The sequence below is a fragment of the Paramisgurnus dabryanus genome, chromosome 1 (assembly GCF_030506205.2).
Source record: "Paramisgurnus dabryanus chromosome 1, PD_genome_1.1, whole genome shotgun sequence".
In the NCBI taxonomy this organism is placed as follows: Eukaryota; Metazoa; Chordata; class Actinopteri; order Cypriniformes; family Cobitidae; genus Paramisgurnus; species Paramisgurnus dabryanus.
In genome coordinates this window covers 51014394-51031767 of record NC_133337.1, presented here as the reverse complement: position 1 = coordinate 51031767, position 17374 = coordinate 51014394, and the positions used below count along the sequence as shown (strand labels likewise).

General features: G+C 37.5%; 1 protein-coding gene across 1 annotated transcript in view; it reads right to left on the bottom strand.

Moving 5' to 3' along the window:
* Window positions 1–17374, bottom strand: part of myo1d (myosin 1D) — a 79570-nt gene that overhangs the window by 52923 nt on the left and 9273 nt on the right. Inside the window, exons 2-11 of the mRNA XM_065262970.2 lie at window positions 13126–13334; window positions 12040–12133; window positions 9530–9695; window positions 9301–9354; window positions 8880–8975; window positions 6457–6573; window positions 6088–6291; window positions 5646–5791; window positions 5438–5552; window positions 5114–5284 (exon numbers count right to left, since the gene is read on the bottom strand). Of these exons, the coding sequence (XP_065119042.2) occupies window positions 5114–5284; window positions 5438–5552; window positions 5646–5791; window positions 6088–6291; window positions 6457–6573; window positions 8880–8975; window positions 9301–9354; window positions 9530–9695; window positions 12040–12133; window positions 13126–13334 (1372 nt within the window). The remainder of the gene's footprint in view (window positions 1–5113; window positions 5285–5437; window positions 5553–5645; window positions 5792–6087; window positions 6292–6456; window positions 6574–8879; window positions 8976–9300; window positions 9355–9529; window positions 9696–12039; window positions 12134–13125; window positions 13335–17374) is intronic.

Genomic DNA, 17374 nt, shown 5'->3' with positions numbered 1-17374 from the left:
GCCAGAAAACGGCCCAATCTGAAAAACTGATGCTTATGACATCACAGGCATCTCACTGCCCCTCCACTTTAAAATAATTGGTTTCATTTTTTGAGTGGCAGCAAAGTCAGCCAATCAGTAATGAGATTGCAAGTTAAGCCAGTAGGGGGAGCCAAATATGTGCAAAACCACTTGTTTAAAATCCCCCCACCCTAATAGAGCTATCTGAGGTTTTTAGGAAGCTTCTAAGGCATTATAGACCCAAACAAAAAAATTGTCTACAGAACAAGGTTCAATCATTCTATGTCACCTTTAAGTAGGAAAAATGTCAAAATTTTTGGTATTTTTTTTGCGGGATGCTAATGGTCTAATCAGAATCAATGGATTGTGCTAAGTAGAGCCTGACTGATTTATCGTTTTGCCGATTTTATCGGCCGATATGAGCCTGTCGCAGATATATCTGTATCGGCGTATAAGCCGCAGATATGAAGCCGATATGAACGTTCCTTACAGAAGACATTAAATGCTTTTGAAAGATGTAAGTACTTGTTTGTCCAGCAGAGTGCGCCCTACTGGTTGCTAATGGTGACCCAGGTCACTCACTGTAGTGACACCAGCCAACCCCCCTTCACTTCAGTCAGTCTCTCAGTTCAGGTGGCGGAAGCCACGCGGTTTCTTCACAACATTTTACACCTGGTATTAAGACGCGCTTTGGTCGATTGGATTATAAGTGGGCGAGAAAGACACATTCCGGTTTACATTTGGTGTTTTTAATCCGTCTCTTTTGTCCACTTGCGATTTGTTTAAAACGCAAGCGGAAGAAATGACGCGAGGCGGAGAAAGGACGCGCTTAAACTGCCGCGCAGTCTGTGGGAGTACAGCTGCTTGTGCTGTTCCTGAACATGCTCATTTCAAAGCAATTGATTAAATAAGCTTGCGCAACATTACACCCTCGCTAAATTAAAGAGGCGGAGAGCAGACGCTTTAGTTTTATAAAAGTTTAAAGTCCCAAAAAAATGCATATCGGTCGGGCTCTAGTGCTAAGCTATGCTAAAAGTGCTAAACCCAGAGATCAGCTGAATGGATTCCAGAACGGCAGGAATCAAATGTTTAACTCTGAGCATATTTTAAAAAAATGGGGAATGTCCCTTTAAGTGCGAATTAAGGGATTCTTATTCAAAATTTGGCGTTTCCATCACTCGTTTTGATGCTATACTTCTAAATGCGCATAAAATCAGTGCGATGGAAAGGCCAATTCCGCTTCAGACAGATCAGGATCCATGTTTCCTGTCAGGTCCAAGTGAAAAATAAATAAATAAATAACTGCAGGGAAGACACTGCCAGAGTTTATCTTGTCCACAGAGCTACTTGAAATCAACCAAGGGCAAAAACCTTTCCTTTTAAACAGTAACTGCAAAGAAAAGAGGGTAGAAATGTGAGCAAGGAATTCGCAGGAGACTCTTAGCCACAGATTTTTAACAAGCAGTCATTAATTATGTAGTGAAAGCGGTTTGCATATGTCACGTCTTTCAGAAAGGATGTCTATCACCATAAACAAGACTGGAAACATCTGCGAGGTGGCTGTGAAAGAAAGTGATATAGTCTGATGTGACATTCATTGCACACACACATTTAAACATATAAGAAAGTTTTTTTCTATCATACAGTTTTCCTGTAAATTTCTCTTTCTCTCAACCATTTTGATCAGCATTGGTCAAGCATTGGGAGTTTACTAAAGGGATAATTATTAGGGCTGTCAAAAGATTAATCGTGATTAATCACATCTAAGATAAAAGTTTGTGTTTACATAACATATGTGTGTGTAGTGTGTATAATTAATATTTATATATAAAAACACACACAGTCATGTATATATTTAAGAAAAATTGGTTATATTTATATATAAAATATTTATATTTCTATATAATATAAATTATATAAATGTTTATACAGTATATAAATGCAAATATTTCTTAAATATACACATGAATGTGTGTGTATTTATATATACATAATAATTATAAACATTACACACACATATGTTATGTAAACACAAACTTTTATTTTAGATGTGATTAATCACGATTAATCTTTTGACAGCCCTAATAATTATACAACAATAATTACAGTACACGCCTTCTAATTTTATTGGCTATGAGGTAAAAATGAAGGAAGGGGAAATTATTATTATTTCACTCAAGACTCACAAAGCTCATTTTTGACAACATGCTGTCGTACTAAATATCAGCACACGTGATTCGGCCACATAATCAAGAAATTGCTTAAACTAAGAGCTTTATAAATCACATGGTAGTTACAGATCGTTTAAAAACAAATCCACGTGCAGATTTGTACATGTCTGCATTCTCTCACAGCAGGGGAAGGGCACAACATTTATCTCTGCTGAGCTAACAGACCTGAGATGCTGCCACACTGAGGAGTAATCCTCTGCATTACAAATGAGCTCAGAAGGACACTTATTATTCCTGCATTCAGGGAGACTTTTGATTATTCAAACTGTGTGACACGGAGGAATTATTGAGGGGTAGACTACGCCTGCAATTCTCTCTCACTCGCCCACCCACCCTTCCATGTGAATGCGGCATGTGTAAGCCAGATTCTGAGCCCAGTTAGATAAAGTCATAACTTAATTCACCCACTGCTTGGTTTGTGCAGACCTGTGTGGAGATATAGTTTACAGTCTTTCTGTAGTTTAGGTTGGGTTATGTTTACGAGACTTACACTTTAATTTACCTTTATTTTAAGAGCACTGCCTTTTTCTATCTTTGTCTCTATCCATCACTCTCTTTTTTCTCCAACTCCCTTTCTCACTTTTTTGTCAAGACTGGGAGACAACAGTCTCACTAGCTTCCATTGGTTGCCAGTGACATCACCAGGCTCAGTAAAGAAAAATTATTTAATCAATGTCTGTTATTGCCCCCTTGTGTTGATACAGTGTAATGCAATGAAGCAACTATTAAGGGGATACTTTTAAATATTATAGCATACTAACAATAACATTTTGTGTAACATTTAATACGTACGCTGTGCACACATGTAGAAATGTCTGCATTCATAGAACACTTAAATCTAATTTTGCCAAAATGTGCACAGCATCTTGAAGAGGGTTCCCATAATGCTGTTAAATGTTAAAGGGACACTCCACTTTTTTTGAAAATATGCTCATTTTCCAGCTCCCCTAGAGTTAAACATTTGATTCTTACAGTTTTGGAATCCATTCAGCCGATCTCCGGGTCTGGCGGTACCACTATTAGAATAGCTTAGCACAATCCATTGAATCTGATTAGACCATTACCATAAATAAACAGAGTTCATGTAATTTTTCTATTTAAAACTTGATTCTTCTGTAGTTACATCATGCACGAAGACTGACGGAAAATTAAAAGTTTTGATTTTCTAGGCCGAAATGGCTAGGAACTTTACTCTCATTCTGGCGTAATAATCAAGGACTTTGCTGCCGTAACATGGCTGCAGAAGGCGCAATGATATTACGCAGCTCCTGAAAATGGTCCCCTTAGTTAGTATCTTTCAAAAGCAGGGGATTATATTTCGACCTACCCCGACCTCGCAAAATTTAGTCTGAGAATTATGGCAGCACCCATGGAGCTTCAAATAGGCTATAAACTGTACTTCTCTGCTTGTTGTTGTTTTTTTAGACACTGTAATTTTAACACAACTTGTTATTTTTTGGGCCATTTTGCCTTTTATTGATAGACAGTAAGTAATTGAGAGACAACAGGAAAGTACAGGGTGGAGAGAAGGGTATGGGATCGGCAAAAGACCTTAAGCCGGGATTTGAACTCGGGTCGCCCGGAAGTGCGTTTGCACCATATGTCGGAGCACTGTTCACTACACTATCGGCTCCGACAGAATCAAGTTTTAAATAGGAAAAATATCAAAACTTTTTTGTTATTTTTGGGCGCGATGCTAATGGTCAATCAGATTCAATGGATTATGCTAAGCTATGCTAAAAGTGGTATTGCCAGACCCGGATATCAACTGAATGGATTCCAAAATGGTTAGAATCCAATGTCAGGATATATGCAGGAATCATAGAGATGAATTTACTACCTTTATTACCACCTCCACAATATTTTTTACTACGAAAACGACATCAAGCAGCAGCCCTTTGGTGTGGGAGTGGTATGCAAAGCAACACTTACTACTTACTTTCACAGTTTATATATCAATTATATCAATTTGTATTTTAAATTATTCAGTACACATAAACAAATAATTCAGGGTCTGTTCTGTTCACAGTCATAGCTCTAATACAGTATGAATATGAACCCTGAATGAGCAAATTGAATCAAACTCATGTGCAATTCAACGTGCAAATCTTATTAAAGGTAGAAAAGTGACTTAGTTAAGAGCAGTGAGAGATTTTCTGTGTGACAGACAGTAGCAAAATTAGGTAACTTCCCCTTTAAGACCAAAGTCGGAATCTGATATACTCTTACACATGCGTTTTCTCTTTTAGCTGTTTACTTTCTTTTAAGACCTAAATGATCGTGTTTATGAGGATACTTGCAAAAGCCAGGAATTTTGACGCATGTGTGTATTTAAGGCTAATACAGTGGCAAAAATACACAAGCTCAATGAGCAAGCACGCTCCTCTCAGACAGAAACAGGGTCCGCATATAGCACTGTTGTTTGCGTTTCAACGGCTTAAAATCACTTATAAATATCACAATATAAAACTGTGGTGCTTAAATACGTGTAATGTTGGGCTTTTGTGACCACGCGTGCAGCAACGTGAAGTGGGCGCGTAACCTCAAATGAGTAAATACTACGAGTTAAGTGCGTGCGCTCTTATATAAGGTGACTATATTTGCTATCAACTCTGACTCACTCAGGTCCTGTTAACACCGTATATATTTCCACACTATGCTAGATGAAGTTAAAACATGAACATTAAAAAAATTACCACCAAGTCAAATTGCGTTTGTTACCTTTTACCACCTTTCAAGGGCCTTAATTTTGGTAGATTCTTTTTCCTACCTTTTACTACCGCACAGACCCCCTAAGCATATTTTCAAAAAAAGTGTAGTGTCCCTTTAAAGCTATAACTTTTTGCACATTACTGATTTAAAAACACTTTTACTTTCTTTACCTTGCGGCTGGTGTAGTGCGCATGCTTTGCCAGCTTGCCGTTGAGCGCTTGCAGGAACATCTCATCTGTTACTTTCCCCACATTCATACATGCCTCATCCAAAACAGAAAAAATGCCCTTATGCTGCTGTTCCACCAGATCCACGATGATCTGATTGTTAAAGTAGTCGATCTGTTTCCAAAAACACACAATACAGTTTTACTACAGTTGTTATATAAGTTGAACCATTGGTTTCTTGTAGTATTACAAGAAATATAAGTAGAGAAGTTGTGAATGGTTTTTGTGAGGCAAACCATCAATCAGAAATATAAGAATAAAACCCACGTGTTTCCAGGGGATTCCCTCTCTCTGATATTCCTCTTGCTCTTGTTTCAACACCAACTGAATGAAGAGCTGTTGCAGTTTTTCATTGCAGTAGTTTATACAGAACTGTTCAAAGCTGGATAGAAACACAGTATAAGAATAGGTATACTGAATATAGTGCAGAATAACATGGCCAATAAAGAGTTAAAAACATGGTACGTGCTCTCACCTGTTGTTTTGAAAGATTTCAAAGCCGTAGATGTCCAGAACGCCAATGACGGTGTTTTTCCCATGAACCCGGGCATCGTAGTTTTTTACCTCAATGACGTCATTTATTCTTCCCACAATCCAACAGAAAAGACGCTCGTAAATGGCCTGTCAGGGGCAAAAGGAAAAAGAATTAGCTAAGTTCATTTTTTTGGAATGCCACAAATACAATTTCCCTACTAAAGGTACATGTCAGATATCACAACTTGTCCCAAACAGGCTTAAAAAAAGTCTAATAAAAGTATAAACTAGTTAAATCTCTCTTTTGTGCATATATGCATGTGCCATTATCAATATACTGGATCAAAACAATCATATTTAGAAGTTTTATTTGAATCAGACTTCGGCAAAAATGTCTGGGATCACAATGCATATGCAAGTCGTGTTTTTGTCTCTATTTATACCTTGGCCAAGGCATCACGACCATAACTGGCCTCTTTATCAGTGTGCTGTTTGTCTATGACATCACGACCGGTGGCCACAGTGCGGTACAGCAGGGCCTTCTCCACATTCTCATCTTTGGTGGCCAGCAATTCACTCAACACCGATACTAGCTTCGAATTTTCAATGAGAGTCACATCTCCATCGCATCCAAACTTCAGATTCCCCTGGACAAAGAATACATTGCATATAATTAAATAAAGCACCTAAGCAGCACAGTCTGTTAGAATAAAGCAATGGGAGATACATTTTCCACTTATGGCCCAATGGGAACTCAAATTTCCCAAAAGTCCTCAAGCATGATATGTCAACAAACACAGGAAATATCAAACCAGATGCAAGATAGTAGCCTGGATCTTGTAGACGGTCTGTATCTCGTCTGCAGTGAAGCCGATCACCTTCATGGCATCAGCGACAGCTTTAAATTCAGCATTGTCATTTATAGATGACTGTAAAAGTGAAAAGGGAAACCGTGTGAGCTTTGGTTAAATAAACAAAAGCACATGCTGATAGTATAAGCATCCTGCCTACAACGTTCCCTTCATCTTGATGGTCATAACCCAAATGTGGACCCCTACATTCAACTTATTGGGTAAATTAACTTTAATCCTTTTGACTGGTCATTAAAGTGATAGTTCACCCAAAAAATTAAATTATATCATCATGTTGTACTGCATATGTTTCTTTATTCTGTTAAACACAAAACAAAATATTTTTATGATAAATGATGGTAACCACACAGTTGACAGTATGCATCGACTTTCATAAGAGGACAAACTATGAAAGTCATTGGGTACCATTAACTGTGTGCTTACCATCATTATCAAAATTTCTTCTATCTTGCTTAACAAAATAAAGAAACTCCTACAGGTTTAAAGCAACATGAAAGTAAATGATGAAACAATTTTCATTTTTGGGTGAACTATCCTTTTAATCCTACTTTTACATCAAATTTATAGCCGAGCAATTAAAACCTAAAAACTGCATATGCAGCAAAAACATCCCCTGAACTTCAAAAACTGGAGAGCGAAGCTAAAGCTGCTAATTACTCTGGCACGCTGATCTCTAACAGTTCCTGCAGAGAAACACTGATTTCATACAGCAGGAACCTTTTGCACCCGCTGTCGTGCTAGATGGAGTGTGAGGTATGGCCTGCATGTGCACTTTTAAAAGACTTGTGAACTGGCATCAAAAGTTCGCTCCAGGATGTCTGTTAGCTCTGTAAGCTCAGTCTATTCCATGACGAAACCTTGTTTGTTGCTATAAATTTGTTTTCGCTTCCACTCATTAAACTCCCTGCAGAGGCAATGGAACATCGCTGAGTAATCTTCCATCCTGAATCAACAGGCATATGGGAAAATTACACCAGTAGTCACTGGTTTTAAATCTAGTCAAGTCACATTTATTTATATAGTGCTTTTTTGTTTTTAAAAGCAGCTTTACATGAAAAGCACAGAAAATGACAACACGATTTAATACACGATTTTTCCGGACAGAGTTTAGATTAATCCAGCACTGGGCCTTAGTTATATTAGGACATTAAAGTAGTTTTTACAAACAAACCTTACAAAAAACAATACTTGTGTGGATCCGGAGACAAAACATAGCACTGAGATATATGTTAATATGTTACTTTTTCCATATTTAAGTGCTATAATTGGGTCCCCAGTGCTTCTATCAACATGGAAAATGTGAAAAAGATCAACCCAGTAACTTAGTTTTGGTTAACCATTCTTTGCAAGCATGTGAAAAATTGACTTTTGGCTCCCCTTGTGATGTCAGAAGGGGATCTTATTATAATAATACTGCCCCTTAATCTGCACTATCCAACCATGGCACTGCCATTAAGTGCTAAATCAACTCATTTGCATAAAAAACACATAATAAATTATCTGTGGGGTATTTTGAGCTAAAACTTTACACACATACTCTGGGGACACCAAATTATTATTTGACATCTCAAAAAAATTTGTGAAATTGTGGAATGTGCCCTTTAAGATATGTCAGTACAAGGTGTTTTGAAATGAAGGCAGCTCAAACATGCATTTTAGTATGGGACTAGAATAAGCTCTGTCTGGGGAACCGCCCCATAGTATTATTGCTTTTTTGTCCCAATAAATAGACTATAATCTATTAAAACAATTTATACCATAGGGCTGCTGAATGCTTTATTCTGATTGGTTGAGAAATGTTCCATGGGTATGCATTATTTTTCGATAAACGCACACCTGACCTGTCAAATGTCTTAAAATAACAACCAGGGCAATGTCTTAGCATTGTCTGTGGTAACTGTGGTAAATGTATAAGCAGAATAATTATCTCTAGTCCTTTTTTAATTATTCCAAAATAATGCATGAAAATTGCACGGTGCTTCGTACTTTTTTTTTACTAAAATAATAAGAGTCTTATTAAACTATACTTGACTTTTTATCTTATATGGAAATTGCACCCTAAAATATTTTTTTTTATTGCACATTATATAAATCAGCAGCAAATGATACAGTAGTCATTACTTTAATTTTGTACTTCAATAGTATACATTTTAACCTACAACACCTCTAAAAGGTATATTGATAATGATATTCACATAACAGCTACAGTAATGCTACCGTTTCTGATTTTGACTGTGAAAGTTTTCTTTTCTACAATCGCAAAGGATGTTCTCAGATCTTTTATTATCTTTATAAATATCCATAAGACATTATACAAGTGGCATACGCCCCACAATGGTCTTAATTTGGTCATGATGCAATACCTTTATATGGCCTCCGACTTTTATGTAGTTGTACGCTGCGGGATCTTTTTGAATGTGCAATGACCGCAGCAGAGTGTCCGGACCTCCTTTTACCAGCTGAAAAAATACATTGAAAAACACTTTTAACTTTTCCCAATGGAAAATTTCTTCAAAGCTGATATGGAGGAGCATGCAAATTACAGTTTTTATAATAATGGTTTGAATGGCATTAACAGGCAGACAAAATAGTTCAATGTTTTGAAGCACTAAGATACTATACATCAGGGATAATAATAAAAGCGATAACCGAAACTACTTGACTCTATAATTATAACCACACCGTCTGTCTGGTATTAATAATCATAGGCTATAGTAGAAAAACAGAACGGCTGTCGAAACAAAATAAGGAAGTATTTTCACTTCTAACAAGCTGATTACTTACCTGGTAGAAAGAGTGAAAACTTCTCTCTCCTTCCTGCTGGAAGATGACTCGGGACTAAGGAAAAAAATGTAACTTTAAATAAGCAATAAAAACCTTGAATACATTGTAAGTCACTTTAGATGTGATTTAAAAAAAACTTAAACCAGTAAACCTGAGCAAACACCACTAACAAACAAAATGAGAGATAACCAGTTTTATGCTGCTTTGTCTTATCATTACTGCCCCCTACCTTCTCAAGCAAGTAGTTGTTGATATGGCCGCCAATGGGATCTCCTTTAAAATCAAAGTTGATATCCATGTATTTGCCAAATCGGCTGGAGTTATCATTGCGGTTGGTCTTGGCGTTCCCAAAAGCCTCCAGGACACAGTTGGATTTTAGCAGCATGTTTTTCACCCTGTATAAACACAGACTCTTTTCATCTCTACAGTTTTTGTTAGCCACTGGTTCACCACAACAGCTGAACTTGTGTCTATTTTAATATGAGGCTAAACGATCTGATTGCTGGCGACATATGATGTTAAAACAAAAAGGCAAATCTTTATATAAAGCTTTTACGAGCCTGTATGGTCATTTCAGGATATTTTAGTGTATACTGTATCACCATGCGGTATCCCAGCATAGTCGTTAAAATGGTTTTGAGGAAGATGATTAAAGGGTTCTGCCGCATGGGTCAGGCCATTGAATGCTTAGCAATGGTTCTTTACATTTATACAGCCATCTATGTACACATGTACAGTACTGTGCAAAAGTCTTAGACATCCATGACAGAATAAGATTTGTTGCAATGTTATAGTGATCACATATAATTGTTTCTCAGTCTCTTTAATAGTATACATCCAGAAAATACAGGAAATGTGTATATAATATTAAAAACTGTATAAAACTGTAAACTGTCAAGTTTTTAGGGTAAACTCTCCTAAACCTAAATACAATTCAATCCAAATATTTTTTTATTTTTACTTCATTCTGCTCAAAAATGCTCAAGATGTGTTTAGTGCCAAAAGAGGTCACACTGAACACCGACAATGCCTAAATAAGACATTTAGTCCTGAAAATGTATTTATTTATTTTTTTTACATTTTCCTGTATTTTTTGTTTGTGTTTTTTTGTCTAGAACAAAGCACTCACATACCTCATATGGGTAATATACTATTGCCGCAATAGTTAGCCTGTCTGGAACCGAGCTGAATTAAACCACTATAATGTATGACACTTGCATTACATGCGAACGGCCCCTACGTTAATAGAATTCTGTTTTTGTCTCCCTGTCTCGTTCTCGACCCCGAGGACAATGAGACAAACAGACCCAGTTCCTGTTGCTGTGAAGGTCATCGCACCACTGATCTACTGGCTGTCTTTCAACGTGATGCCCAGCCGATGCGCAACAAACGACCACCGGCTGAACCAGTTTAATCCGCTTACCCGTTTCCTATCCCTACCGTGTCTATATATGTAAATATATATTAATTTCACCCAAGGGTTTTTGTCCTTCTAGGAGTTTTTCCCACCGGGTTTTCTCCTAAGGGGTTTTTTCGTCCCAGGGAGAGTCAGCCAACTTTGGCTTAACTTAGCACTTTACTGTATACGTTACATTATTAATACGCTCGCTTGTACGGTTTATCCTTAGCCGCTATATTCTACTTCTTATACTATCTATTGATTTTCTGTGTTCTCCTCTACATCTACTCATGTAAAGCTGCTTTGCAACAATTAACAATTGTGAAAAGTGCTTTATAAATAAAATTTAATTAAATGGAAAAAAATTAAATATAGATGGACAATAAAACTTCTAAAACAACAAGTCTGGGGGTGGTGGCCTAAGACTTTTGCACAGTACTGTAAATACCATATATATACAGCCTCATGCGAAACTACACTTTTGCTGTACAGCTTATGCAAAATGAAATTTTTGGCTTAGAGTTGGTCCTTCGTACAGTAGCTGATAGAGTATCGTGTCTCGATTTTTCTCATATTTGCAAAACATTTATTCATTATTTTTTTCCTTCCTATGGGATGGCTATACGTCATTGAAGGATAGCTCTGTGTTTCAGCTTGACTTTGCGTGAGAAGCTACATAGTTGTTTTTCTATTCAGATAAACATGATAAATATAAAAATCACGGCTCATGTCACAACATTTCAGTATACATGTTCAGTATTCATTTTCTACCAGCAACCTTCATCAGGGATAGAAAATAAACCATATCTACAGAGGCCAAAGCACATGGTGGAGTGATAAGACAAAGCATATGCAATGTTAGATAGCGGTCACTCATTTGAAGGCTCCTTTGGATTATAAAGCAATATAATAAGTTTTACGATTAGGTTAACATGAAATGTCCTATATATTCTTATTCCAGATGTTTATTTCTCAAGCAATAGAGATAAAACGTGCAGCCAAGTTAGTTTTATTATTTATTCATCACTCTTGTCCTGATTCTGACCCGTCATATTTTTATTAGTGTGACCGGCACTATTTTATTCTCTCCCTTATATTTCAGTTCTTTCACATAAAAACTACATATAAAACTTGATTTTAATAATTTTACTTCAATAAAGGCAATCTGTTCTTCTCTGTTAGGATTATTATGAAATGCATGATTATTAACAATATTATACATAAAGTACTGTCTGATTATGAAATGCTCAATGTTTATTTCAACACTGAATGCAATACAGAATAGTCTTAACATGAGTCAGCAGCACAGAGAGAAACAGGAAAACTTTTGTTTGACATACCTCTCCACCTCTGCTCTTTGGCTGGGATTGGTGATAGCAGCAATATATTGCATAATGTATTTACTAGCCTCTGTTTTGCCAGCGCCGCTCTCCCCTGCACAGAAACAATAATACAATGTGTAATACTGTTAAACACAGGCAGGAACTTGAATTGAATTCTTTCAGTATGACAAACTCATTAGTGATGTAAAATGAATGAAAGTGCAAGTGGAAGCAGCACCCAACAGTAATATTTTTTGCATTTCTTGGGAAAGAAATACAGATTGTTTAATGTTATCTATCTACATTATGACACAGCAAACATACGAAATGTTGTATTCATGTTTATTTCAACATCTAAAAGTTATACACATCAGCTTTAAACAGAAATTTAAGTGAGACTAATTATTGCATTTAAATAGTTTTGGGCAGATGTCAGGTGTAAAGAAAAAAATATGGGTAAAAATAAGAAAATCCTATTTGCAGCAACACATGCATATGAAATAAAATGATGCTTATATTGTAAGTCATTCTAAATAAACTTGCACGTTATTCTGTTTGCCACAAGATGGCACCACGTATGCCAAATATTTCTGCAGTGTTGTCACAATCTGTGGTTACTCTCTGGATAACAATCAATGTTTTCTTATAAAGGAAACATTTCTTCATCTCAGCGGTCTCCGGATTGTTCCCTAGAGCTATGTGTCCCACCTCAATATAGTTTCCCATAATCCCAGACGGAAAACAAACACAGTCTCAACATAGTGATTTGTTGTTGAAATGAACCAACCCTATTTTTGTAAATCTTATTCACACAATAGGGACCAAGTCTTTGTTCTCTATTGTCAGCACTCTCTGCTTAAACAGTCAAGTATGACTCGGAAACCACACGTTACAGTGAGTCAGTGTCGAGCAATTCTCATCTGACCACAAATTTAATCACATCATCCCAAAACTGCTAGGTTTCCCAAACCCTGTATTCCAGTTATGCTTATTGTTTATCATAATGAAAAAGATAATAGGGTTTTTTTTTATTATTTATAACAAGATCACATCACTGGTTCCTCCTTAGACTTCAGAATCATGGGTCAATGTTAAAGAGTCTACCTGAGATAACAATGCAGGTGTCTTTGTTCCTCCGCTTCATGGCTTTGTATGCAGCATCGGCGATGGCGAAGAGATGCGGAGGGCGTTCATACAGCTCTCTGCCTTTGTACTGCTCGATGGTGTCCCGTCCGTAAATGTTCATGGCACGGTAAGGGTTAACCGATACCACCACTTCGCCAATGTATGAGTAGATGCGACCCTTTTCAAACCTGTGGCAGAGAGACAACCAGACTGTCACATTTGTGCACATTGTTTTACTACTATTTGTTAGTTCTGTGGTCACTGTGGTTTGTAAAGTCATATTTCAAGGTCTAATGTAAAGAAAGACCAGCCTGATGAATTATCTCTTTCAGCAATGAAAAGTAAATAGGATGGTCAGGGTCATGTTTCAAAGAAAAAGCTTTTATTTGACTTTTTATGAACTCCGACAAGAGAAGATTATGGACATCTAAAACAGTCTTGTATCCACCCCATATTGCAAACTCCGAGATCACACAAAGCCAGTAGTTAAAGTTCGCTCCGCCAAGCTGTTTTGAACTCGTTCCCAGGGGAGCTGAGTTCTCACTTCCCTGTTCTTTTAAGCAGACCTGGGTCATGCCTAGAATAAGGCATCCTTTCTTCTCAACCTGTGGGTTTGCCAAGCCTCCCTCAGCTCCATCCTGCCCCAGTCAGTACCCCTGGAAGTTTGAATTGTGACATCATAGTTTCATACTGAATCAAAGGTTCACTCATACAGCTCAGTACTGAAACTGAACACTTCATAGTTTTTTTTTCCTTTTAATATGCTTTGGTTTTACTATAGTATAATGTAATATAAAGTAGCATCAAGTTACAAACTGAATATGTATAAAGAGCTGCTGCACTAATTGAAAAGGAGCCTACCTCACTAACACCCTGCATTTCACAATAACATTCACATAAACAGCCCATAATTCCCTCAGGTCTTCCCACAAATACATCAAGGGATTTATGAAATGAGCAGTGATCCTTTAAAACAGAATAAATCACCATGGACGCAGACCGAAGGGTATTTAAAACTGCTTAAGTTTGTAGTGTATACTATTTTCAAGTTCACTTTAAGGGATAGTTCACCAAAAAAAAAAAACTGCCACTATTTACTCTGCCATTACTATTTACCCTCATGTCATTCATAACCTGCTCTTTCCCACACAATATATAAATGGAAACCATGCACTGCGAGAAAAACTGGTTAAAGAATGGCTGTCATAAATTAAAGTATCCCTTTGCACCTACAGGGTTCATATTAGTACCTCAGGTAAATATTGGTACCAAATGTACTCATATCAGACCTTCTTAAAAGGGTACTGCCCCAGTGACAGCTTGGGACCAATGACTTGAGTTGAACTGAATATAAAGACAATTTCAATCACCGGCCAAACCATCATCAAGTAAATGTCTTTAAGCAAATGTAAATAATGTTTTAGCTTATGTGAACTGATTCAGCACTGTGTGTTTAAATGCTCTGGTCATATATCAGTGTGATGTCAGGGGTTGACTGGCAGACAGGGTGGCAGGGCAGTGCTGCTTGTGCCTTGGGTGGCAGCAGGCTGCCAGGCCGGCCCCAAAGCAGCTTGGATGAAAAGGGTCTATTGTGACAGCCTGTGGAGTGGGATGCTGTGGTGTACCCGCTCCATTGTACTTCTGTCAATGTGAGGTCTGTGTGTACGGAGCGCAGGCCAGACCTCCACACCCCAACAGAGCAGGCAGGCTTTACTCACCCACATCATCACCTTAACGTCAGCTGATGACAATAAACAGAACATTTACATGAGTAAACGTATCATAGCTTAAAGGCAAGTCAGTGTATCTCCTTGACAAAAATAGACATACAGTATAAAAGCTATTATTATTTTGAATAAAAATGAGGTCCACTGATGTAATTTACTTTTTTGCATGTTCCACTTTTAGATGAGGAAACAATAAAACGGGTATCAGATTTTTTGCAATGTGACTTTTTTGGGAACAGTCAGGTGTCAATTTCATCCAATTTACCCCTTAAGCACGATTTATGTGCTTAGGCCTAGTCCACACAGACTAGGCCTAAGCACATATTTTTATAACCAGAGTTTTTCCTCCAAAAGAAAATCCTGTCCACTCGGTTTAAAAGAAATCTCTGTCCACATTCAAAAGCATGTTATCAAGAGCATGCCACACCAGTAGGCGGCGATATAACCCAAATCGTAAAGCCACCTTGGCCAATCAGAAAAGTTATTACCGTTCCGACGCAAGGCAAAAAACAACACCGCAACGGCATTTCTTAAAATCCTCACCCTGGCAGGGGTTTTCAAAAATGTTTGGTTTCAGTGCCCTGATTCTGGTTTTCGTGTGGACGAATCGTGGAACCGCGTAAAAAAGTCACGGTTATTAAAATATACGTGCCTGTGTGGACTAGGCCTTAGTGTTCGATAGGTAGGTAGGTAGGTGGGCGGATGCATGTGGATAATGCTAATGCATAGAATGCAAGTAATGTTTTTTGTCAGCCATCAAGACCTGCACAAAACCAGCACTAACCCACATAAACCAGCCTGGTCCAACATGGAAATTAATGCTGATATTAGCTAGATCAGGGGTCTCCAAAGCTTTTCCTGGAGGAAACCTGTCCTTCACATTTTAGTTCCGACCCTACTCCAACATACCTGCCTATAACTTTTAGGTAGCCAGGAACAACTTGATTAGCAGGTTCAGGTGTGCTTGATTGAAACTAAAACCTGCAGGATAGGACCCTCCAGGAACAGGGTTGGAGACCCATGAGCTAGATATTTCAGTAGGACTGTCAGAAATCACTGTAAGAGAATGCAGGGAGTGGCTCTGTCATCCCATATTCACATTTTCCCAAAAAGTCTACTGAATGGAGAATAGGGATGTGTGTCAGGCAACAACTGGCCACTTGCTCTGGCTGAATCTGGTCCACAGGTGAAACCTCAGAATTTGTGTACATCAGACTTGTGCATATTGACACCAACAATATTGAAATATCCAAAGCGCATACAGCAAGGGAAAAGTTCTGCCCTTTTTTTAAGCAAGCTAGGATGTGTATTTTAAAACCCTTTAAAAGACTAAGACAATAACCATTTTTAGAATGGGATCACTTGCACAGTATAACTACTGGTTTCATCCTTGTTTGGGTGGGTCTCTTGTGGTTATTTGCCTGTGGTTGACCGGGGTGGGGTGTAGCCTATGACATTCTCTAGTGGCAAGTTACAGTAAAAAGTTACTGGACAGAAAATTACTGGACAGAAGTTACAAGGTTACATATACTAAAATGAATATGGTGTTATTTAAAAAAAAAAACTTTTTCATTTGGCCATTAAGGTTCCAACAGACTATGCCTTGTTTTTCTACAGTACTTGTCCTTGTATGCCCTATAACTTTTATCTTATAAAGTCCATGTCTAAAGTGTGGAGCATTGAGATAGTCCACCCCCTAGATAACACATCAAAGTATTCACAGCCTCAGCAATGAGAGGATAATCTGTCCTTGATCCATGGTTATCCCTGCATACAATTTACCATCAAGCAATCAGAGTTATTCCACAGATTAACACAAAGCATGCTGGGTATGACCTGATAGCGATTCAGCCTCGGGATTGTTTATCAGCTGTCCTATGTCTGATTTTTTTGCAGCACACTCAGAAAAAAACTGCATCACTCATAATTTGATATGTAAAACTTGAGACTCACTGGGGATCAGATTTGACGTTTCTAAGTGGATAGCTTATCCTAGATCATTTTTTCTTGAAAACATTTGATGAAAATTGAGAAATGTGCACGCTAAAAGATTTTTTTGTATCTCATTTCCATCTAAAATAAACAAGTGAGATATTAAAGGCTGATATATAGCTCAGTGTATACCTTGTAATGCACTGTTAGTCGCTTTGGATAAAAGAATCTGCCAAATGCATACATGTAGATGTAAATTATGTATCTTTCCATTGGTTCATTGTAAATTAAAGTCATTCTTATGCCTCTAAAGCATAAAAATAAAAACATCTATATAGGTCTTTAAATGTTAAACCCCACCTCTTGAACACCACACTCAATTTGCACATTTGAAATAAATTTTTCTGTATCTTTTACTACATTTGTTTACTGTTAAACCCCAGCTGCTTCTGTACTGATGACAATCCTTTAAACCCCAACACACATCCTTCAACAAACATTTTTCTGGTAAGATAAATTGTTCACGGCCATCCCAATGCGCTCATTTTTTCTCGCTCTTGTCGCTTAAA